The 18,854-nt window shown below is 43.5% G+C and overlaps 1 protein-coding gene across 1 annotated transcript in view; it reads left to right on the top strand.

Moving 5' to 3' along the window:
- The first annotated feature begins 9,401 nt into the window (after positions 1-9,401).
- The window catches only part of CLIC4 (chloride intracellular channel 4), a 73,711-nt gene continuing 64,258 nt past the window's right edge, over positions 9,402-18,854 (top strand). Inside the window, exon 1 of the mRNA XM_058304085.2 lies at positions 9,402-9,674. Within this exon, the coding sequence (XP_058160068.1) occupies positions 9,603-9,674 (72 nt within the window). The 5' untranslated portion in view covers positions 9,402-9,602. The remainder of the gene's footprint in view (positions 9,675-18,854) is intronic.

The following is an 18,854-nucleotide window of genomic DNA, read 5'->3' as shown; positions in this document are numbered from 1 at the left end:
ATGTAGATATACTCATACATACAACTAATTTTTTTTTGTCTTTAGGAGACTCAGAGAACTGAACCTGGGACCTCCCCTGTGGGAGGCAGGTGCTCAACTGCTTGAGCCACATCTGCTCCCTGCTCATTTGTTTTTGTGCATTGTCTTCTCATTGGCTTGCTCGTTTTTTCTTGTTGTCTGCTTATTGTTTTTCCTCAATGTCTGCTCATTGTTTGTTTATCTTCTTTAGGAGGCACTGGGAACTGAACCCAGGAACTCCTGTGTGGAAGGCAGGCATTCAACTGCTTCAGCCACATCTGCTCCTGGTTAAATTTTTCTGAACCATTTGAAAGTAGACTGCAGACATTATGTCCCTTTATCCCTTAACAGTTAGTTTGTGTTTCCTAAGAACAAGGATATCCTCTTACATAACCAAAGCATGACTACCAAATTAGGAAATTTAACAGTGTATAATGCTTTTCTCTAAGCTACCATCAGTATTCCAATTTTGTCAATTGACCCAATAATGTTCTTTTTTTTAAAAATTATTATTTTTTAAAATTTCTCTCTCCTTTCCCCCATTGTCTGCTCTCTTCGTCCATTTGCTGAGTGTTCTTCTGTGTCCGCCTGCATTCTTGTCAGCGGCACTGGGAATCTGTGTCTCTTTTTGTTGTGTCATCTTGCTGCGTCAGCTCTCCGTGTGCGTGGTGCCACTCCTGGGCAGGCTGTGCTTTTTTTTTTTCATGTGGGGCAGCTCTCCTTGAGGGACACACTCCTTGCGCATGGGGCTCCCCTACACGGGGGACACCCCTGCATGGCACGGCACTCCTTGCATGCATCAGCACTGCACGTGGGCCAGCTCATCACACGGGCCAGGAGGCCCTGGGTTCGAACTCTGGACCTCCTATGTGGTAGGAGGATGCTCTAACAGTTGAGCCAATCTGCTTTCCCCAATAATGTTCTTTATAGTTTTTTTTTTTTTTTTGAGGTGCCAGAGCCAGGGATTGAACTTGGGAACTCCCAAGTGGGAAGCAGGCACTCAGCTGCTTGAGCCACATCCCCTCCCATCTTTATAGCATTCTTTTCCCTCCAATTCAGGATCCAGCTCAAGAGCTTGTACTGCATTTCGTTTCCAGGTCTCTTTGCTTTCCTTTAATCTAGAAAAGTAAATCTGTCTTTCTTTGCCTTTCATGACGTTAAAATTTTAAAGAATACAAACATTTATTTTATAGAACAATGCTTTCTTTGGGTGTGTGTGATGTGTCCTCATGATTAGATGCAAGTCAGACATTCCTAGCTGGAACATTACAAGATATTGTGTGCTTCTCAGGGTATCACTTCCAGAAGCCCTTCACAATGATGATGTGAATTTTGGTCTCACAGTCAATGGGTGCTCTGCTTTTTCTGCTGTATAAGTTATAGTTTTCCCCTCTGCCAGGAATATGCAACCTGTGGGGAGGCACTGCAAGAACATGCAAATGTCCTGTTCCGGCTGATTCTTACAGTGCTTATTTCTGGTTAGCAGAAAGAGATGCTGGTTCCCCTTTCAACTCTTTTGTTTTCCTCACTCTCACCCCCTGTAGGGGTTGGGAGGACATTATACTATGAGTGGCCACTGATAACAGAGTGGCTGTGGGTCTGAACACACTCACCCTGTCAGGAGCCCTGCAGGGTGGATCCAGGGACTTGAATCCTTGAGCTGCTAGGACGGAGTCCGCACCTGAAGGGCATGTGCAGGTGAAGGGGAAGAAATGACTTCTTTCTGAGCCTCACCCCAAATTTGAGGCCAATCAGATGGGAAAAGAAAGCAAGCTTTGGGCTCAAACCTCAGGACCCTGGCCATGTCTGTGCCCAGCCCACCTGGAGGGGACCAGCTGTCTTCCTCCTGTCCCTAGCGCACTTTCAGATGCAGCAGGCACAGTGCGGCATCACCCAGTGTCCTCCACTGGGTCTGGTGGTCCTGGTCCAGAAACAGACGTTGCAGTAGGACATGTAGCTCCACGCAAAGAGATCAGTGACTGTTTCATAGGGAAACAAACAAACCAAGCCAGACCCCCCGAGTATCAGCCAAGCCACCAGCATATGAGCCAGGCGGAATGCCAGGGCGTGGGATGCAGATGGGAAAACATCAGACCCTGCACTTGCCAGTGCTCCTCGCGGCTCAGAGCCGAGGAGCTCATTTATTCTTTTCAAGCGTGAAGGACACTTCCCAGCTTTGAAAAAATATATTTGCCTGCTTGAATTTCAAATACTTTAACGCCCCCTCAGCTACCTAACTGTGATCTAAAGGACTGATTGTTCGGGGCTCAAAGTATCAAATAAATGGACTGTGTACTTCCAAGGATGGAGAAGAAATATCTTCATTCAAACCAAACTTTATGACTAGGAAGTATTGTGGATGTTTGCTCTGATGTTGCAAGGAAGAAGCTGGGAAGTGAACCACCTCTGGGATTCTCCTGGAGCAACAGCTGGCTGTCCCTGCTTCTTCAGGCAGTACCCCATATGCGTCAGGGCCACTAACTCTGCTGGGACCCTCTATGATAAGAGCTATGTCTCTATGTTTAAAGTCATGTCTATAGTCTTAGGTCAAAGGACTGAGAGCAGAGCAGACATTGGGGAGGGGATTCCTAGACATGGATTACTTGTTACAGAATGGGTACCTACAAGCAATGGGCAGTGTTTGGGGTGGGGGGCAGGACAGCACAGTAAAGTGCACTAGACTTGGGTTCAAATCCTAGCTCTGCCACTTAGCTGTTTGATTTGGAGAAGTGATGTAATCCCTCTGACCCTCAGTTTCTTCCTCTATAAAATGTGGGCAAGTCACAGGAGTTTTAGAGGTATTAAATGTGATTGTCTGTGCAGTGCACTCAATCAGGCATATTGTAAGTTCTCATACAGATCTAATAGTATATAGTATAATGATGATGACAATGATTATCATTATTATTATTTCTGAGCCTCCAGGCTGCTCTGTTAGGCTTGGCTTGGAAGTTGGGGATGAGGTGGGATGGGGATGGGGCCAAGGGAACAGTGGGTGACACTGAGCTGAGGTCATGAGGCATAGAATGTCATCATCTTGGCACCAGCACGTACTCCCACAGCAGCTCCATTATCAGTAACCGTATCCTTTTAAATGGCTGTGTATTATTCCATTATGTAGATGTACTAAGTTTTACTTAAGCAAACTATCATGTTTAACAGCTACAGATTATTCTATTGACTGGACAGACCATATTTTGACAGGGAAGCAAGGTAGTATATTAGAATCAGAACAGGCTTTGGATATAGATTTTCAATCATTTAGTCAATGCTTTTTAATGTTTTTTTTAATTCCTCCCCCCTGCCCCCCAAATGGATCCCTTGTCTGTCTGTTCATTGTCTGTTCATCTTCTTTAGGAGGCACTGGGAACCGAACCTGGGACCTCCCATGTGGGAGGCGAGTGCCCAACTGCTTGAGCCACTTCTGCTCCCTGCTGGTTGTGTTGTCAGCTAGTTGCATTGTCTGCTCATCGCGGAGTATGCTCGGTGCAGTGTCTGCTCATTGCAGTGGTTGCAGCGTCTGCTGGCTGCGGCATCTGCTTGTCTTCTTTATGAGGCACTGGGAATTAAACCTGGGACCTCCCATGCAGGAGGCAGTTGCCCAATTGCTTGAGTCACATCCGCTTCCTAGTTAATGTGTTTGGAACACCAACTCTGGGTCAGACCCTGTGCTGCATGCTGGCTGCACAAGAATGAAAAAGATAGACATGGACCCTCTCTTCACAGTGTTTAATCTCCTAGCTGTGTGATCTTGAGCAAGTTACATATCTTCCCTGAGCTATAGTTTTTCAAATATGGAAGCTCAGTGTAGAATGTATGAGGCCAATGGATAGAAGTTTCTCTTCTAACAAGTGATAGTTTTAAATATTAAAAAAAATTTTTTTTCTTTTTTCTTTTTTCTTTTATGGATAGGATAGCCACGGAGATCCTTGTAAATGTCATCTTTTTGTTTTAGGGATGGGTGATTCCTGTCATCCAGCTAACAGAGTTTTTCTACTCTTCAGTGTTCACGAGGCAGAGTAGAGGACAAGAGCCCCTGGAACTGGCTGCAGGAAGGTAAGGGCAAGCCTGTCACCAAAACTGGAGCTTCCTGTTCTTCTAATATACCAAGCGAATTCCTGCCTCTAGGCCTTTGCACTTGCTGTTCTCGCTGCCTTGGGAACAGTTTACCCAGACATTGTCTTCACTTCCCTCCATGTCTTTGCTCATCTAATCAGAGAGACCTCTCCTACTCCCCTGTCCCAGCATCTCCATTCCCTTACTCTGCTTTATTCTTTATTGTTCCTGTCCCTCCTGATAGAAGCATTTTATCTGAGTGTTTATTGCCTGTCTTCCCAAATAGAATGTAAGCTTTGTGAAAACTGATGCCCTATCTGTCCTGGGTCTGGAACAGTGCCTGGTACATAGTAGGCCCTCAACAAAACTTTGTGGCATGAGTTGTAAGGGTAAGGCCACATTGGGAAAATAGGAATAAAACTACATTGGGAGGTGGGAATTGCAGGCGTCTTCAGATAGATAAATGACTTAAGGCAGCCTCCAAGGAGAGTGCCAATAAATAACTTAGAACTGCCCACAAGAAAAGTGCCAATAAATAACATGGGGCTTTTAGAAAAAAAATAGATATGCTATCTTCAGCTAACCACAGTGTTCCGCTTCTGTGCCTGCTTGCTTGCTCGTAAACCCCCTCCCTCTCCTAAAAGGCTATAAAAACACCTCTTCCCTGAGACTCGGGGCTGCTCTCTCCTCTGCGTAGGCTGAGACAGTCGCCGCGTGGCTAATAAAGCTCTCAATTGGAACTATATTCAGTCTGAGTCTGGTCAATATCGATAATCTATAACAGAGTAAATACATCAAATGAGACCACTCACAATACTCACTGTACTTCTACTCTCTGGAAAGAGTAACAAGCTGTTCAAATGGAAGGAAGAATAATAATAATTGGAAACTTAATACAACACCTTATTTGGGTGATAAGCCATCCCAGATCTTGGCTGGGTGTGTGCAGGTGGGGGTTGGTGTGGGGAGGAAGCTGCAGCAAGAGGCTAATGGCCTCCATGGAATCCAATCCAATTAAGGCCCTGGCTCCAAGTCAACGTGGGTTCCCTTCCTGGCTGGAGCAGCTTCCAAGTGACAAAGTGAAACCTGTAACTTCCCCAAGACGAGACAGTCTCCAGGCAAGCAGGGCAAATGGACTGAGGGTAGGGTTTCTGCTCTCAAGGGAAGAGATCTGCATTGCTACCAAGCGATGTTTGTTGTTGTTTTTCTTTTTAGGAGGTACTGGGGATTGAACCCAGGACCTCATTCATGGGACGCTAGTGCTCAGTCATGTGAGCTACATCTGCTTTCCCCCAAGTGGTTGTTCTTTTGTTTTTTTTTTTTAGGAGGTACTGATATAGCACCCAGGACCTCATACATAGGAAACAGGCACTCAACCACTTGAGCTACATCCACTCCCCACAAGTGGTTTTAATACAAGGGGTGTGTGTGTGCGCGCGCGTGTGTGCGTGTATAGGCTGGGACACCGTCTTTACCCCCAGGATGCCCAGGACAAGGCCAGTCTCTCACAGGGAGGCAGCTGATGCAATGGAATGGAGTCAGATGCAAAGTGAGGAGACACTGTCTCTTCTTATTTCAGCTTCCACCCATTGTGTCACAGGGAAGGAACCAAGATGCGGGTGGGGGCAAGGTATTTGTGGACTCAGCCAGAGGTCACATATCTCCCTCAGGCACAAATGGAAAGGCAGCTATCTATGACCTCACCCTTCATTCTACTCAGAAGTTTCTCTCGACAGTTTTTTCTTTTTTAAATAAATTTTTTGGACAGTAATACATGCATAAAGGACAAAATTTTGAAGGTACAAAATGAAACAATATATAGTAAATAGATTTATACCTCTCACCCCAGCAACCCAGTTTCTGTCTCTGGAGGCAAATGACTGTTACCAATTTCTAACATATCCTTCCAGAGAGAAATGCATATGTGATATACAGTTATGGAAATATGATATAAAAGTATGCAAATGTGATATACAGGTACATAAAAAATGTAAAATACACATTTTTATTAATATAGGAACACCTAGTATCATAATCATTTGGAGTCTCCCTATCCAAGAATAAATTATGACTCTCCATGTATTCAAGCATTTTTCAAAGTTTTTTGTAGGAAAAAAAATTCTCAAAAGCACTAAACTTTTTTTTTTCTTCAAATGAGCTTGGATATATTATTAAGATGCTTTCCTATATATTTTTGGTTGCTTTTAATAAATGGATCTTTTCTTTCATTATAATATTCTAATCAGTAGGGCTTGTACATAGCAAGACACTGATTTTTAAAAAAATATTAGCTTTATATCCAGCCATTTCTGTGAATTTTCTTATTGTTGGTTACAGTTTTCAGTTGTCTTTCTTTGAAATTAATGTGGAAGCCAGCCAACCCAGTAGAGTCTGTGCCCATGGGTCCTTCGTTAATAAATTATTTTTGAAGCTAATAATGATCCCTTACACTTGTGTAAACTTTCTCCTTCCTCACTGCCTCAACACAAGCCTCTGGTGTATACATCATTCCCTCCCTTGACAGAAGCAGAAACTGAGGCTCAATTTTCCTAAGCTTGTAAGTAACAGAGTAGGGATTTGAACCCAGATCTGTTGTGCATAATCATTTGAATTAATAGGACCCTGAGGCAAAGGAGAGATGGAGTTGAGGAAGGATATGCAGAAGAAGCAGGAGGTAATATTTTTTGAGTGCCTACACTGTGTCAAAAACTTTATATTATGTATCATCTTTTTTAAGGCTCACAAGAAGGCTTTGAAGCAAGCTTATGAACAGATGGCTGGCGAGGGCATGGGCAATGAGGATAAAGAGATCTGGGTTTCATTATAGGCTCTTCCACTTACCAGCTGTGTGACCCTAGGCAAACTGTTTAACCTCTCGCAGCTCAGTTTTTTTCAAATGTGCCGTTGTTACAAATGGTATCTTGGTGGTCCTCGGCCCAACAAAGAAAGTTTCATCTTTCTGGGGCTTGAGGCCAGAGCACATCAGAGTCATGAATCTGCAACATCTCAGTCCTCTAACTGGTACATTGAAACTCTGTTCCTAGAGCCTAGAAAAGCAGAACTGAAGTGTACCTCTAACTCCTGTATTTGTTGAGTGACTTGCTTCCTCCAGGGGAGCCCAGATCTATGTGGAAGCTGGAAATGTTGGTGCTTCTGTGGATACTGCATTCAAATTCAACTTTAGCCAAAATTATGGTTAAGTCACAATTAGCAGGATTTGGTTAGGACCTAATTCACATTTTTGGAGACATATTTGAAATTCAAAGATGATCTTGGATTTTCCATAGCTAGGTTGCCTAGCATCACCAAAGATAAATTGAGCACCTATTATGAGGTGAGTGTGAGCGGGGAGCACATCCCCACCCATCTTAAAGAATTGCTTGTGTTTGTGAAAATAAGCCTTCAAGGAGATTGAATGAGACCAGCTCTGCCCATTCAGGTGAGCCATCTAGGGATGGAAATTTTGGGGAAACCCTCGGTGACCAGGTTTCCAAGGACAGATTCTGGGTCTGAACCTTACCAGGGGGCTTCCTGGTGGGCAGGGGGGTCCTGGAGATCATTTCATAGCCCCAGGGCTCTAGGAGGGGAATGCCATCTGCTCTCTCCCACCTCAGAGATCTCTTCAGGCAGTGGGGCCTTACCAACCCTGGTCTCTTCCTCCTTCCAGGCCCAGGCCATCTCCCTATCCTGGGGCTGTGAGGCCTGCGTGAGGCCTGCAACAGACACTCACCACAGCAGGGAATATATGCGGATTCAAACTGAATTTGAGGCACACCCCAGAAAACAGGGACCCCCTGAAGTGTTCTTTTGCCTCAGGGCCAGTCTGAGGCCTTTTTGTGGTTTCACCGAAGTCTCCGGCTTGGACCTGCTTTGAACTGGTTCTCCATCTTAATTCCTTTTCATTTAAAACAGAATAGGGAGGTTAGAGGGGACTTTGATACAGTGCATGATTCGGTGAAAAATTAACACTCGGTTCAGTTCAAGAGTCCAGCTGGTCAGTTCAGTTTGTTTTGACTTGGTCTAGGTTCAAGACCCTATCTAAGGAGCAGCCTCCCAGTCTTTATTTCTTTTCATTTGAATGTGACCCATCCTGGCCTGCAGGGTTGAACAGGGACAATGGAAGTGATAGCCCTCATTGACTGTTACAGGCAAGTGACAGTAATTAACCCCGCCCACCTGTAGATGGTGGGGTGCCAGAATTCGAATTTAAGCAGTCTGAATCTAGAGCATGAGCTCCTTATCTCTGAGGTACAAGGTCTCTATAGAGAGTTCCTGTAAGAAAATGTGACCAACTTGCATAACTGGGAGGAGTTGCAGGTACATTCAATTTGTTCAGACATTCTGGGCAGTGCTGTCCGCTAAGGATATGAAATAATTCTTCCAGGCTTGGCTCCCTGGGAACTCATCATTCATCCTAACCTCGGGAAGTGGGGAGGAGTAGCTATGAGTCAAGCATCACAGAAATTCAGAAGAGGGAACAAGTAACTGTTTCCAGAGAAGGTGACATGTGCCCTAGACATTCGGCAGTCACCAACCTGGACCGAGTGCCTCTCACGAGCCTGGTTGAATGGATCCTAGGCCCTGCTTCTTTGGGGTTTCAAGTCGAGTGTGGTTTCTCTGGTTTGAGGACCTGCATCAAAATTGTCCTGGTGCTTGTTAAATGTGAATTCCTCCCTTTCCCTGAGAATCTAATGACGCAGGGCTCGGTGTTGCACACAGGTGATTACGACGCACGCTCAAGTTTGCCAGATGAATGGGGGAAGAAATGGGTCCGGGACAGCGGGGGCGTCCCTAGTGGCCTCAGGCACCGAGCTCTGGGAGGGGACAATCCAGTCCGTGTGGAACACAGTAGGGCCTCATGAGTATTTAATATTCTGGCTTCTAAGAGAATCAAAGGGAAACTAAGTCAGAGGATGAAGAAAAAGATGCCTCTGAGTGGATAAAAATAAACTTTCTGGAAAGTTGTCAGGGAAAAGGAAGCTCCTCCTCACAGAGGGAGTTGGGGCGGTGGCCGCTGCGGGGGAGGGCGACCGGCCTGCCGCGGGCTAAGAGGCGGGAGGTGTCTCCTCGCCTCCCCAGGCCGACCAGAGGCATGAGGTCACTTGGCACCGCCCCAGCCGCAGCTGCGGAGGACGCGCCGCCGCTGCGGCGGGAGGCGGTGTCAGGCCCGGTGCCCCTGGGGAATTTCCCTCCAGCTCCGAGGAGGCGTGGCCCGGCGTCCCGCTCCCGCCCAGACCACGCCCCCGCCCAGGCCACGCCCCGAGCTCCTGCGGCCCCGCTTCTCCCCAGGCCAGGCCCCGCCCCCAGCCCGAGGCCCGCCCCGACGCGGCCCGCCCAGAGGTTTGAAGCCGCTCGGGCTGCAGCCGCCTCCGAGTCGCGCGCGGGGCGTGGGGCGGTGCTGCCGAGCTGAGGCCGCGGTGAGCTCGACGCCGGGACTCTCGAGGGAAGCGCAGCGCGGCGGGAGCCGGCAGCCAGAGACGCCCCGGAGCAGCAGCTGCAGCCGTCCGCGGAGCCCAGCCGAGCCGGCCATGGCGTTGTCGATGCCACTGAACGGGCTGAAGGAGGAGGACAAAGAGCCCACCATCGAGCTCTTCGTCAAGGTGAGCGCTCGCCCCCCGCCCAGCTCGGCCGAGCCCGCGGCGCCCGCGCCCGGCGGCGGGGACGTGTCCCCCGGCGCGTGGCGCCCTCAGCCCCGGCGCCCCCGAAGCGCCCCCGCGCGGCGCCCTGCCCCGGAGTTGAGGGAAGCTCCTGCCCCGGCGCCCCCGGCCCATTGTCTCGGGGCCACCCGCGCCTTCCCGCCTCCGAGGGCCCGTCGAGGGAGCCGGGGTGGGAACCGGGACCACGGAAAGCGAACAGAAACGGGGCGGCCCTCACCGTCCCCAGCCGCGCGGGCTCCGGCGGACCCCAGACTCTGGTCCCGCGCCCGGGAGGGTCGGAAAGGGCCCGCGCGGTGGGGCGAGCTCCTCCCGCGCCTCGGACCCCAGAGGCCCCCACCCGCCAGGACAGGGGCGGGGGCGGGCCCAGTCACCCACCCCCTTCCTGGCGTCGGCCCCGGGCGCGACCGCACCCCTCAGCCCTCGCAGAGCGGCCCCGGCCGGGGAGCCCTAGCCGCGCCGCGGTCGTGAGAGGATAAACTGAACTTCTTTGAACGGTTTTTGAAAGAACGTTCACTCCCCTCTGGTGTGAAACTGTAACTTTAATTTTCGATGCAATCTTAATTTTTAAAATTTATTTTCATTTTTAAAAGGCAGGCACTCCTGGGCGCCCGGAAAAGACCGAGATTCCCAACTTGGGTTTTCCTTTCTTAGGTATTTTACCACCATCTGGTTTTCTTGTTTCTCAAACGCCGAGTGTTGTGTATGATGCAACATTTTGGCTGCTCCCCTCGGTGCTGCTGCCTCGGGAAAGATTGCTCTCTGCCCTTTTGTTTTGAAAGAAACACTGACGAGGGAAAGAATTCATAACTTGCTCGGCCTTCGAAGGGTTGCTTCCCCCCTCTTGCTTCTTCAGTTTTTGCAACCTGGAACTATCTTAATTGCTTACAAATACTACCCCCTTCCATTTTTTTCATTACAGTTTTTCATTTTAGCAGAGGAGAGCGAGTAGAAGTTAGGAACATCTGGATCCAGCTGTCTCTTTAAAAACTTCTTTTAAAGTCCTTGAGATTCTCTGTTACTTAACAAGGCAAGCTCATTAGAATTGGGTTTCCTGGAAAATTAATTAGAATCTAGAACTTTCTTTTTTTCTTGAGTTTCTATTTTAAAGGAAGACTTTGAAGGGTATGTTGGAGAGATGGAGAGAAGAAATGATCTGCAAGTGATTAAAACAGTGTTTGCCTTAGGATTTTCTTTCTTTCAAGTATCAGTTTTAGAAACATTTTGGTCCAGGGAACTGAAACAGCAGACAAGTATGGAACCTCCAGGGTATTTTTATAGGTCTTAATAACTTTGGGTGGCAGATAGAGTACTTCGTTGGTTTGGAAACTGTAGGAAGGAACCTCAATTAAGAGAAGGGAAGAAAGGAGGAGGAAGGCAGCATGGACAAGGGTGGGATAAGAGATCAGTGTTCAAAAAATTTTACTGAACTAGCAATAGAAAGGAATTTCCATAAACTCAAAAAGTGTACTACAAAAAATCTAAAAAACTGGATTCTTAGTGGTGAAACTTTAGAAGAGACTAAATTTGGAATTAGATAAGGATACTCTTGTCTTGGCCTTTATTCAGCATTGTACTGGAGGTTCTATCCAACATGATAAGAAAAATGAAGTATAAGGATTAGAAAGGAAGAGATCAAAGCCTAATGCCCTGCCTACTATTAATTAATTATTTTATCTCCCCTTATCCCTCCCCCCTCCCCGCCCCATTGTCTGCTCTCTCTGTCCATTTGCTGTGTGTTCTTCTGTGACCTGTGTGTTCTTCTGTGATCGCTTCTATCCTTATCAGCGGCACCGGGAATCTGTGTTTCTTTTTGTTACATCATCTTGTTGTGTCAGCTCTCCCTGTGTGCGGTGCCATTCTTGGGCAGGCTGCACTTTGTTTCGCGCTGGGAGGCTCTCCTTATGGGGCGCACTCCTCGGGCTTGGGGCTCCCCTACGCGGGGGACACCCCTGCTTGGCAGGGCACTCCTTGCGCGCATCAGTACTGCGCATGGGCCAGCGCCACATGGGTCAAGGAGGCCCGGGGTTTGAACCATGGACCTCCCATGTGGTAGGCGGACTTCCTATCCGTTGGGCCAAGTCTCCTTCCCCTACTATTAGTTTAATTTACTGCTGAGAAGGGGAGAGAGGTAGGGTGCATGGTTTCCCAGACTTGAGTAACTTGCCTATCTCTTGTCAGTTTTCCGTATTTGTGTTGGATCTATATCACTATTTACAAAATTTGCTGTTTAAAATCAGCTAAGCAATAATATCTGTGAAACTGTGGATTAGGTGTGCTAATTTTTTCTTTTATGCCTAATTGTTAAAATTCAAAATGTTTGTGGACCACCTAAAAGCATCCTGCTTACCACTAGTTTTGGTAAGCTCTTTTCAGAGGTTTGGTGGTAGAGAACCAGAGTTCAGGTCACCGTTCTGTCTTCATTGGCTAGGTTACCCTAGGCAAGTTGTTAACTTCTCATTTCTGAAATGAGAGGTGAACATTTTCTACTGCCTTATAGGTAAAGCTCTGTACCGATGAACACCAGGAGAGTTGTTTCAGAGGAGAAAAAAGGGGCAGGTAAATTGTGATAAAGGGTATTTAGGATTTCTTCTCAAAACCTAACGTGGGGAATGCAAATAGGAGAAAATACCATCGTAAATATAGTTATTTTGAAAGCAGTAAGGGGCAGAAGCATGGGTTGTCCAGAATGTGTGTTAAAACAGTGATAATTATTCTGCCAAGAGATGTCTTGTGTTTGTAGTAGAAAACTATTATTTACACTATAAGCGCGCGTAGCATGGATAGAATAATTAGAAATTTAGGATGGGGTACTTTGCAGAGGTGTTTAAAAGGGTATTGGAGCAGATGTGGCTCAGTGGTTGAGCACCAGCTTCCCACATACCAGGTCCAGGGTTCAAGCCCCAGTGTCTCTGGGCGGGGGGAATTATATTGGGCCTACCTGTCTAGGATTGAGCTTTAAATAGAAGAGAACTGTGCTTTCTAACTAGTGTGATTGGACTGACAGCTGCATTTTCTACCTTGTGAATATTGCTTTTGGAGTTGTCTGCCCATGAACCCAGTGACTCCCTGGCACCAATGAAACAGTGGTTCCCTATTTTTGTTTGTTTACCCCAACACTTAGATTATAAAACACCCATCCTTGAGTATGAGAGGATTATAGTGGTTTTTATTCTCCACAATGAAGATGTCCTTTTCCCCCATCCTAAGGAACCTGGTAGGTGTGTATATTTTGATACAACAGCCCCAATTGGGAACTACCAACCAATCGGGTGAAGTTCAAACACTTTAGCAAGGTCATAAAATCCCTTTAAATCTGATCTTTGCCTGGATTTCCAATCTCATTTGTCCATTTACTGGTTATGTGTCGCAAGGCTCTGCTTACCTAACTTCTCTGCCTTATCAACACAACTGGAATATTAATAGACCAACCTCATGGGATTAAATTAGTTAATACATATAGTATATAATAAGTTTAGAACACTGTCTAGCACACAGTAAGCAAATAAATGTTAGTTACTTGAGTCGCTTTGTATGTAAACGTCTCATGCAGATTTTGTTTACGAGATAGACAAATTCCTTGAGAGTAGGGTCTGTGCAATGTTCGTGGTGCTTGGAACATAAGAGGTACCAGACATTTGAACTGAGGTTTCTTTCTCTTCTTTCAGAGCATTCTGCTATCAGTATATGTGTCTAACTTGGTTTCTAATTGGAAACCATTTGCTTGATCCTGACAGTCTGAGTCTCAAACCTTGGCCCTTTGTCTAAATTTCCCTAGCCCCCAGCCTCCAAAACTCCATGTAGTTTTATCTATACACTTCTTTTTTTCCTCCATTCCTTAGTACTTTAGTATCTACCATATTTTCCACCAACATTTCTTCTTGGCTGTGTTCAGAATTTGGCAAACCAAGACTTCTATATTGGGTAAAAGTAAATATTAACTTTTAAACAACAAAATAAGAGAAGTTGGGAAGAGACTGGATTTTCAGATTTTTCTTTTGCTTGTGTCAGCCCAGCCTTATTGACACTTGTTTCCTTTCCCCATTCCCCACCAGTAGCTTGGTATAAGGTGATGGTATTTCCCCTTGCAGAGTTTAGTTTTAGGGGCTGGAGTGTAAACTTTTTGGTGTACCATTTTGAATCGGAACAATCACTGTTGGCAGTAGTCACTATACACTGCTGGTAATGGTGTGGTGGTTGTGTAACACTTAAATTTTTTCATTAGAGTTATTTAGCAGAAGTTTTTTGTGTGCATGGACCCTGAAACCAGATTGCTTGGTTTGAACCTGGCTTTCTAGTAGTATGACATCACGCAAGCTTTGTAAGCTCTCACTACCTTAGTTTCCTGACTGGTAATATCAGGATAATAATAACTTTTTTTATAAGGTTGCTAAGAGGTTAAATGGTAATCTATGTATATTAATTAAACTGCTATAATTAAAAGATCTCCCCATACCAATGGCTAAAACAAGATGGACGTTTGTTTATTTTTCACCTACCAGTCCAGGGAGGATGTTCTAGATGTTGGGGTGCTTTCCTTCTCAGTCATTTAGGAACCAAGTTTCTTTCCAGCTTGTTTTTCTTCCAGCCTCCAGAGCACTGTCCTTCTTAGTTGTCAAGCTGGTGGCTGACAAGTCCTGGTTGCAGGTAGTGGGAAATGGAGTGTATGGAAGAAGCACATCTCTCTTAAGGGGCCCAGCCCAGAAATTCCTGTTGCTTCCTTTCACAGTCCACTAAAGCGGACTTCATCACATGGTCTCTAACTGCAAGGAAGGCTGGGAAATGTGGGTCTAGCTATGTACTACTTTATGTAAAGCACAAAGAATAGTGCTAGTCTTATAATAAACACCTATTTTTATGGGTGATGGTAATATTATCTTAAATGCGGGCTTCATTGGTAGGATTCAAAGAATTCTGTAAATTCTTGAAATTATATATACAGTTCTATGTGAAACTTTTTTCCTGGACGTTTTCTTAACCCAAGGTTAAGGACCACTGTTCTAAAAGAAGTAAATAATGGAATTTTGAGTGTCTAGAATAATTTATATAAGCAAGGTATAAAAGAAGGGATTGGTTGGCCACTAAGATCACTTCCAGTTCTGTTTATCCATGACTCAAAGTATTTATTGGGCATGACCTAAGTGCCTAATATGGAAGATATAAGAAATTATTATACATTTCCTGTCTTCAGGTTTATACATTTTATTGGAAAGAACAATGTAAGATGGTACCTGCTTGAAGAGTCAAGTGTGGTTCATTTTAAGTTGGGCTAGAAGATGTGGGGAAGATGTAAGCAAACTTGACCTTGAAACAAGTGGGTGTCATAGATAGAATGGGAATAGTTAAGTATTGGATTGTTTGCTTTTGACATCATTTGTAAATTCTATGCAGGGAACAGTTGATAGTTTGATAAATTTGAAAGGAGAAAGAACCAGGAATGATTAAATCCTTGTTGCCAGGAAAATGTTATCTAAAACTTGAGGCCGAGACTTAAAACCTAACAAGATTTTTGCTAATAATACGTTGTAGTTTTCCTAGCCTTATCCATTCTCTCTACACTTATTTTCTGATTGCTGTTCTTTCAACAATAGACAACAATCGAGGAGGTGAAAATAACATTGTAGAGATGGGCATACTCTTAGCTATTTTGCAAGTCTAAAGTGAGAGTTCTTTATTTTTTGTTTCAAGGGCAGGCTTCAACTCTCTTTGTTTTTTGAACACAGAGCAAATGACATAAATTTTTGGGAGGAAATGAAGCTGAGAACTTTATTATAATTGAAGAACCAAAAAAAAAAAATCTCACATCAAGACAGTGTACCTTGAATCTAATAGATTTACCATTCATTTGAGATGTAGGAATGAACATAAAATGTGAAGTTAATGGAACTCTTTTAATTAATTAATTATTTTTATTATTTTATTTTATTTTTTAGGAAGTACTGGGGATTGAACCCAAGACCTTATACATGGGAACCAGATGTTCAGTCACTTGAGCTACATCTGCTCTCCTATTTTTGTTTTATTTAAAATTTGGGTACAGAAAACATAGATACACACACACACTTAACAGGTTAAAATATCCATATAAAATTTACTGCAATTTTTGTTAAGATTTGATTTGTGCTATAAGACATGTTGCATTGGAAACTATTTGAAGCCCCTTAGGAAAAATAACCACAGCTTAAGCTGCAACTGGTTGTTTCTTCTTTGGGGAAAAAGTGAGATATAATCCCTGGAAAAAATGATGGGAGAAGAGTTGAGAAGCAGAATTTAAGGCTATTTCCTATGCTGATTGAGGAATCATGTGTCCTAGTTCTTACAGCATAAAATAGCTGGATGTTTTTGTTTATTTTGATTTTTAATCTGTTGGTCTTCAATATCTGAATCAGTAGATATATAAAAATGTTTGGGCCTAATAAGAGATTATACATTGATTATACTAAGTAATTAACACATTTAAAGACAGCAGATTTAGAGAATGAGATCCAGGGATCCCAAAATGGCCCAGCATCACTACAGACAAACACAGTATTCCTGGGATTCACCTCACTCTATTGATTGCTTTTTGCCTGAGCTGTTCCTAAAGACCTAACAATGCTACCTTTTGGCAAAGACCAAGGTGGTTTGGTTAAATATAAAATTCTGAGAGAATGGGGCCCAGAATGGGGAGGAAACAGGGACTTCTGAGCCAAGGGGACTGAACACATGAGAACCCTAATACAGCATGAAGTTCGTTTGGAAGGATGCTTACAGGGGTGCTAGAAACCAGAAAAAGGATGGTGAGCAAGACTTTCCCATTTCCTGTTCAACCAGAGCTGTGAAGCCTTAGTGTTCTGGAGCCTCCTGAATAGGGAAGTAGTGAGTCCATAAAAGGGAAGTGTGTTAGGCAGGGTGGGAAGTGTGATTAAGGCATAAATTAAGATTTCTATCAAGTAGGGGAATAAGTTAGAATGGGTTTGTCCATTTTAGAAGCTCTTGTAGAGAAAGGAAAGGGAGTTTTTGAAGGAAATGAACATCAGGTCATGGTTACAAACCATCTAAGTATGATTTAAAAGAAATCTAAATTTAATTCTGCGCATCAGTTTATGAATTTTCTTGGAACTTTTAATCCTGGGTTTTTTTTTTTTTTTTTTTTGAGTCTTGGCTTTTATTCTTCAGTGTTCAGTACCAAGTATTGGTATAATGAATACCAATTAGCCTTGTTTGGATTCTGTTTTTTTTTTCCTCTCCTTTTTATTTAAATACAAAACCAGGGGAGACTGTATTAGCCTAATTTTAAGTTTTTGAAAGTGACAAATAGAAGATACATATGACTGCATTTGAAAGTTGTGCAAAAGATAGGAGTATCTTAAATTTTAACATTAATGTTTGAATAAGTAGCAGTATTAGATATTAACCTAAAAGCTCATCATGGATGTATTTTGTACTTTTAAGCTGCTTTTCACAGATTTTTCTTTTTTCTTTCTTGAAGCTGAAGTATAGTGTGACTAATTAAGCCAGTTTTCTTCATTTATTTGGAGTAAAATTATTCTTCTACCTTTACATGTTAAATAATTCATTCTTAATGAAAAGGATTTTGTTCTCACTATAGAGTTGTAAAAAGTCAATCATCTGCAAGTATTGAATTCTACAACCATGAGTCATTCCTGTTGTAGGTGTGGGAGAAGAAAAAAGAGAATCTTAGTAAACACTGGCAAATAAAACAAAACAAAACAATTATATGAAAGCTGAGGTAATTAAGAAGTTCTAAGCATATGTGAGTCCTTTCTGTTTTCTTCTACTAATAGCCAGGTACTTTATTTTGGAGGTAGAGATCAGGTGGTAGATTATTGTAGAATATATTCAGAAAGGTTGCTAGAGTAAAAAAAAAAAAAGTGAACCAAATTAGGCTGCTGTGCTCCTTCAGAAAACTAAAAAAGTGGTAGCTGTGAGACTATGAGACTACATGGACTAATAGGGAGAAAAGGAAGGTGGTTAGACTTAAGAATTGAAATTTTGGCATTGAATATAACAATAGTCCCAAGATTGAATTGATTGACTCAAAGCTGTGAGCTTCTGAAGAGTGTGCAGTTTTCTATTACCTGATGTTCAAGGTTTCAGCATATTTTAGTTAACGTGGGAATCCAAACTTTTGGTGTAACAATATTTCGGAATTGTCAGTCTTAATTAAATAATATAAAAACCATCGCTAGCTACTAGTAATAGACTTTATTAACATTTTGTAATTGTCAGTGGGGCCCTTGATTATATACACCTTTTTAAAATGTCAGTGTAAGCAGCATTTAACCTTATTCTCTTTTTAATTAAATATTGGCTCTAAATTTGAAAACTGATTTTCCTTTCTACTTTTTGGAATTCTTCACGTTTGTGTTATGCTCTTTTTAAAATGTTTTTTTCCCCATTGTAAAAGCCACCGTATTTGCAGTAGAAAACTTAGAAAACACAGAAAAGCAAAAATAAAGTAAAAATAACTTGTTACAACCTTTTAGAAATGATTGCTATTGCTCTTTTGCTATATGGCCTAGTCTTCATAAACTTACATGAATTGGTGAATTATATATTTATAATTTTTAAATGTTCTTCATGGCAGCAGAATACTTGGGTGAGTGAAAAATGAAATGCAATGTAATATGTATTAAGTGAGTTGGTTTGAAGAAAGTTTACTTTATGTGGGTCTTTAAGGATTTATCTTCCTAAGAGCACAAAAAGAGCATTTACCCTGTTTGATCTTTGCTGGAAGGAAGCAAGTTTTAGTGTTGAGAAATCTGCCAATACCTAGAATTGCTCATAAAATAGGCATTGATTAAATGGTTTGAAGATTTCCTTAGGAGAAACCAGTTATAAAAATCCAAATTATTTTTTATTATTAGTTTCTCACTTCAATATCTATGTAATAGGTAAGGTATTTGAGGGATATAAGATACAATCTTGGGAAGTGGGTGTGTTCCTGTCTACCATATGGGAGGTCCAGGGTTTGATGCCCAGGGTCTCCAGGTGAAGGCAAGCTGGCCCGTGTGGCCAGCTGGCTCACAAGGAGTGCTGCTCCATGCAGGAGTGTTGCCCTGCGCAGGAATGCTACCCCACGCGGAGACCTAGCGCAGCAAGATGATGCAACAAAAAGAGACA

This window comes from Dasypus novemcinctus, chromosome 9, assembly GCF_030445035.2.
Source record: "Dasypus novemcinctus isolate mDasNov1 chromosome 9, mDasNov1.1.hap2, whole genome shotgun sequence".
Lineage (NCBI taxonomy): Eukaryota > Metazoa > Chordata > Mammalia > Cingulata > Dasypodidae > Dasypus > Dasypus novemcinctus.
Note: the sequence above shows the minus strand (reverse complement) of the source record. Positions and strands in the feature narration are given on the sequence as shown.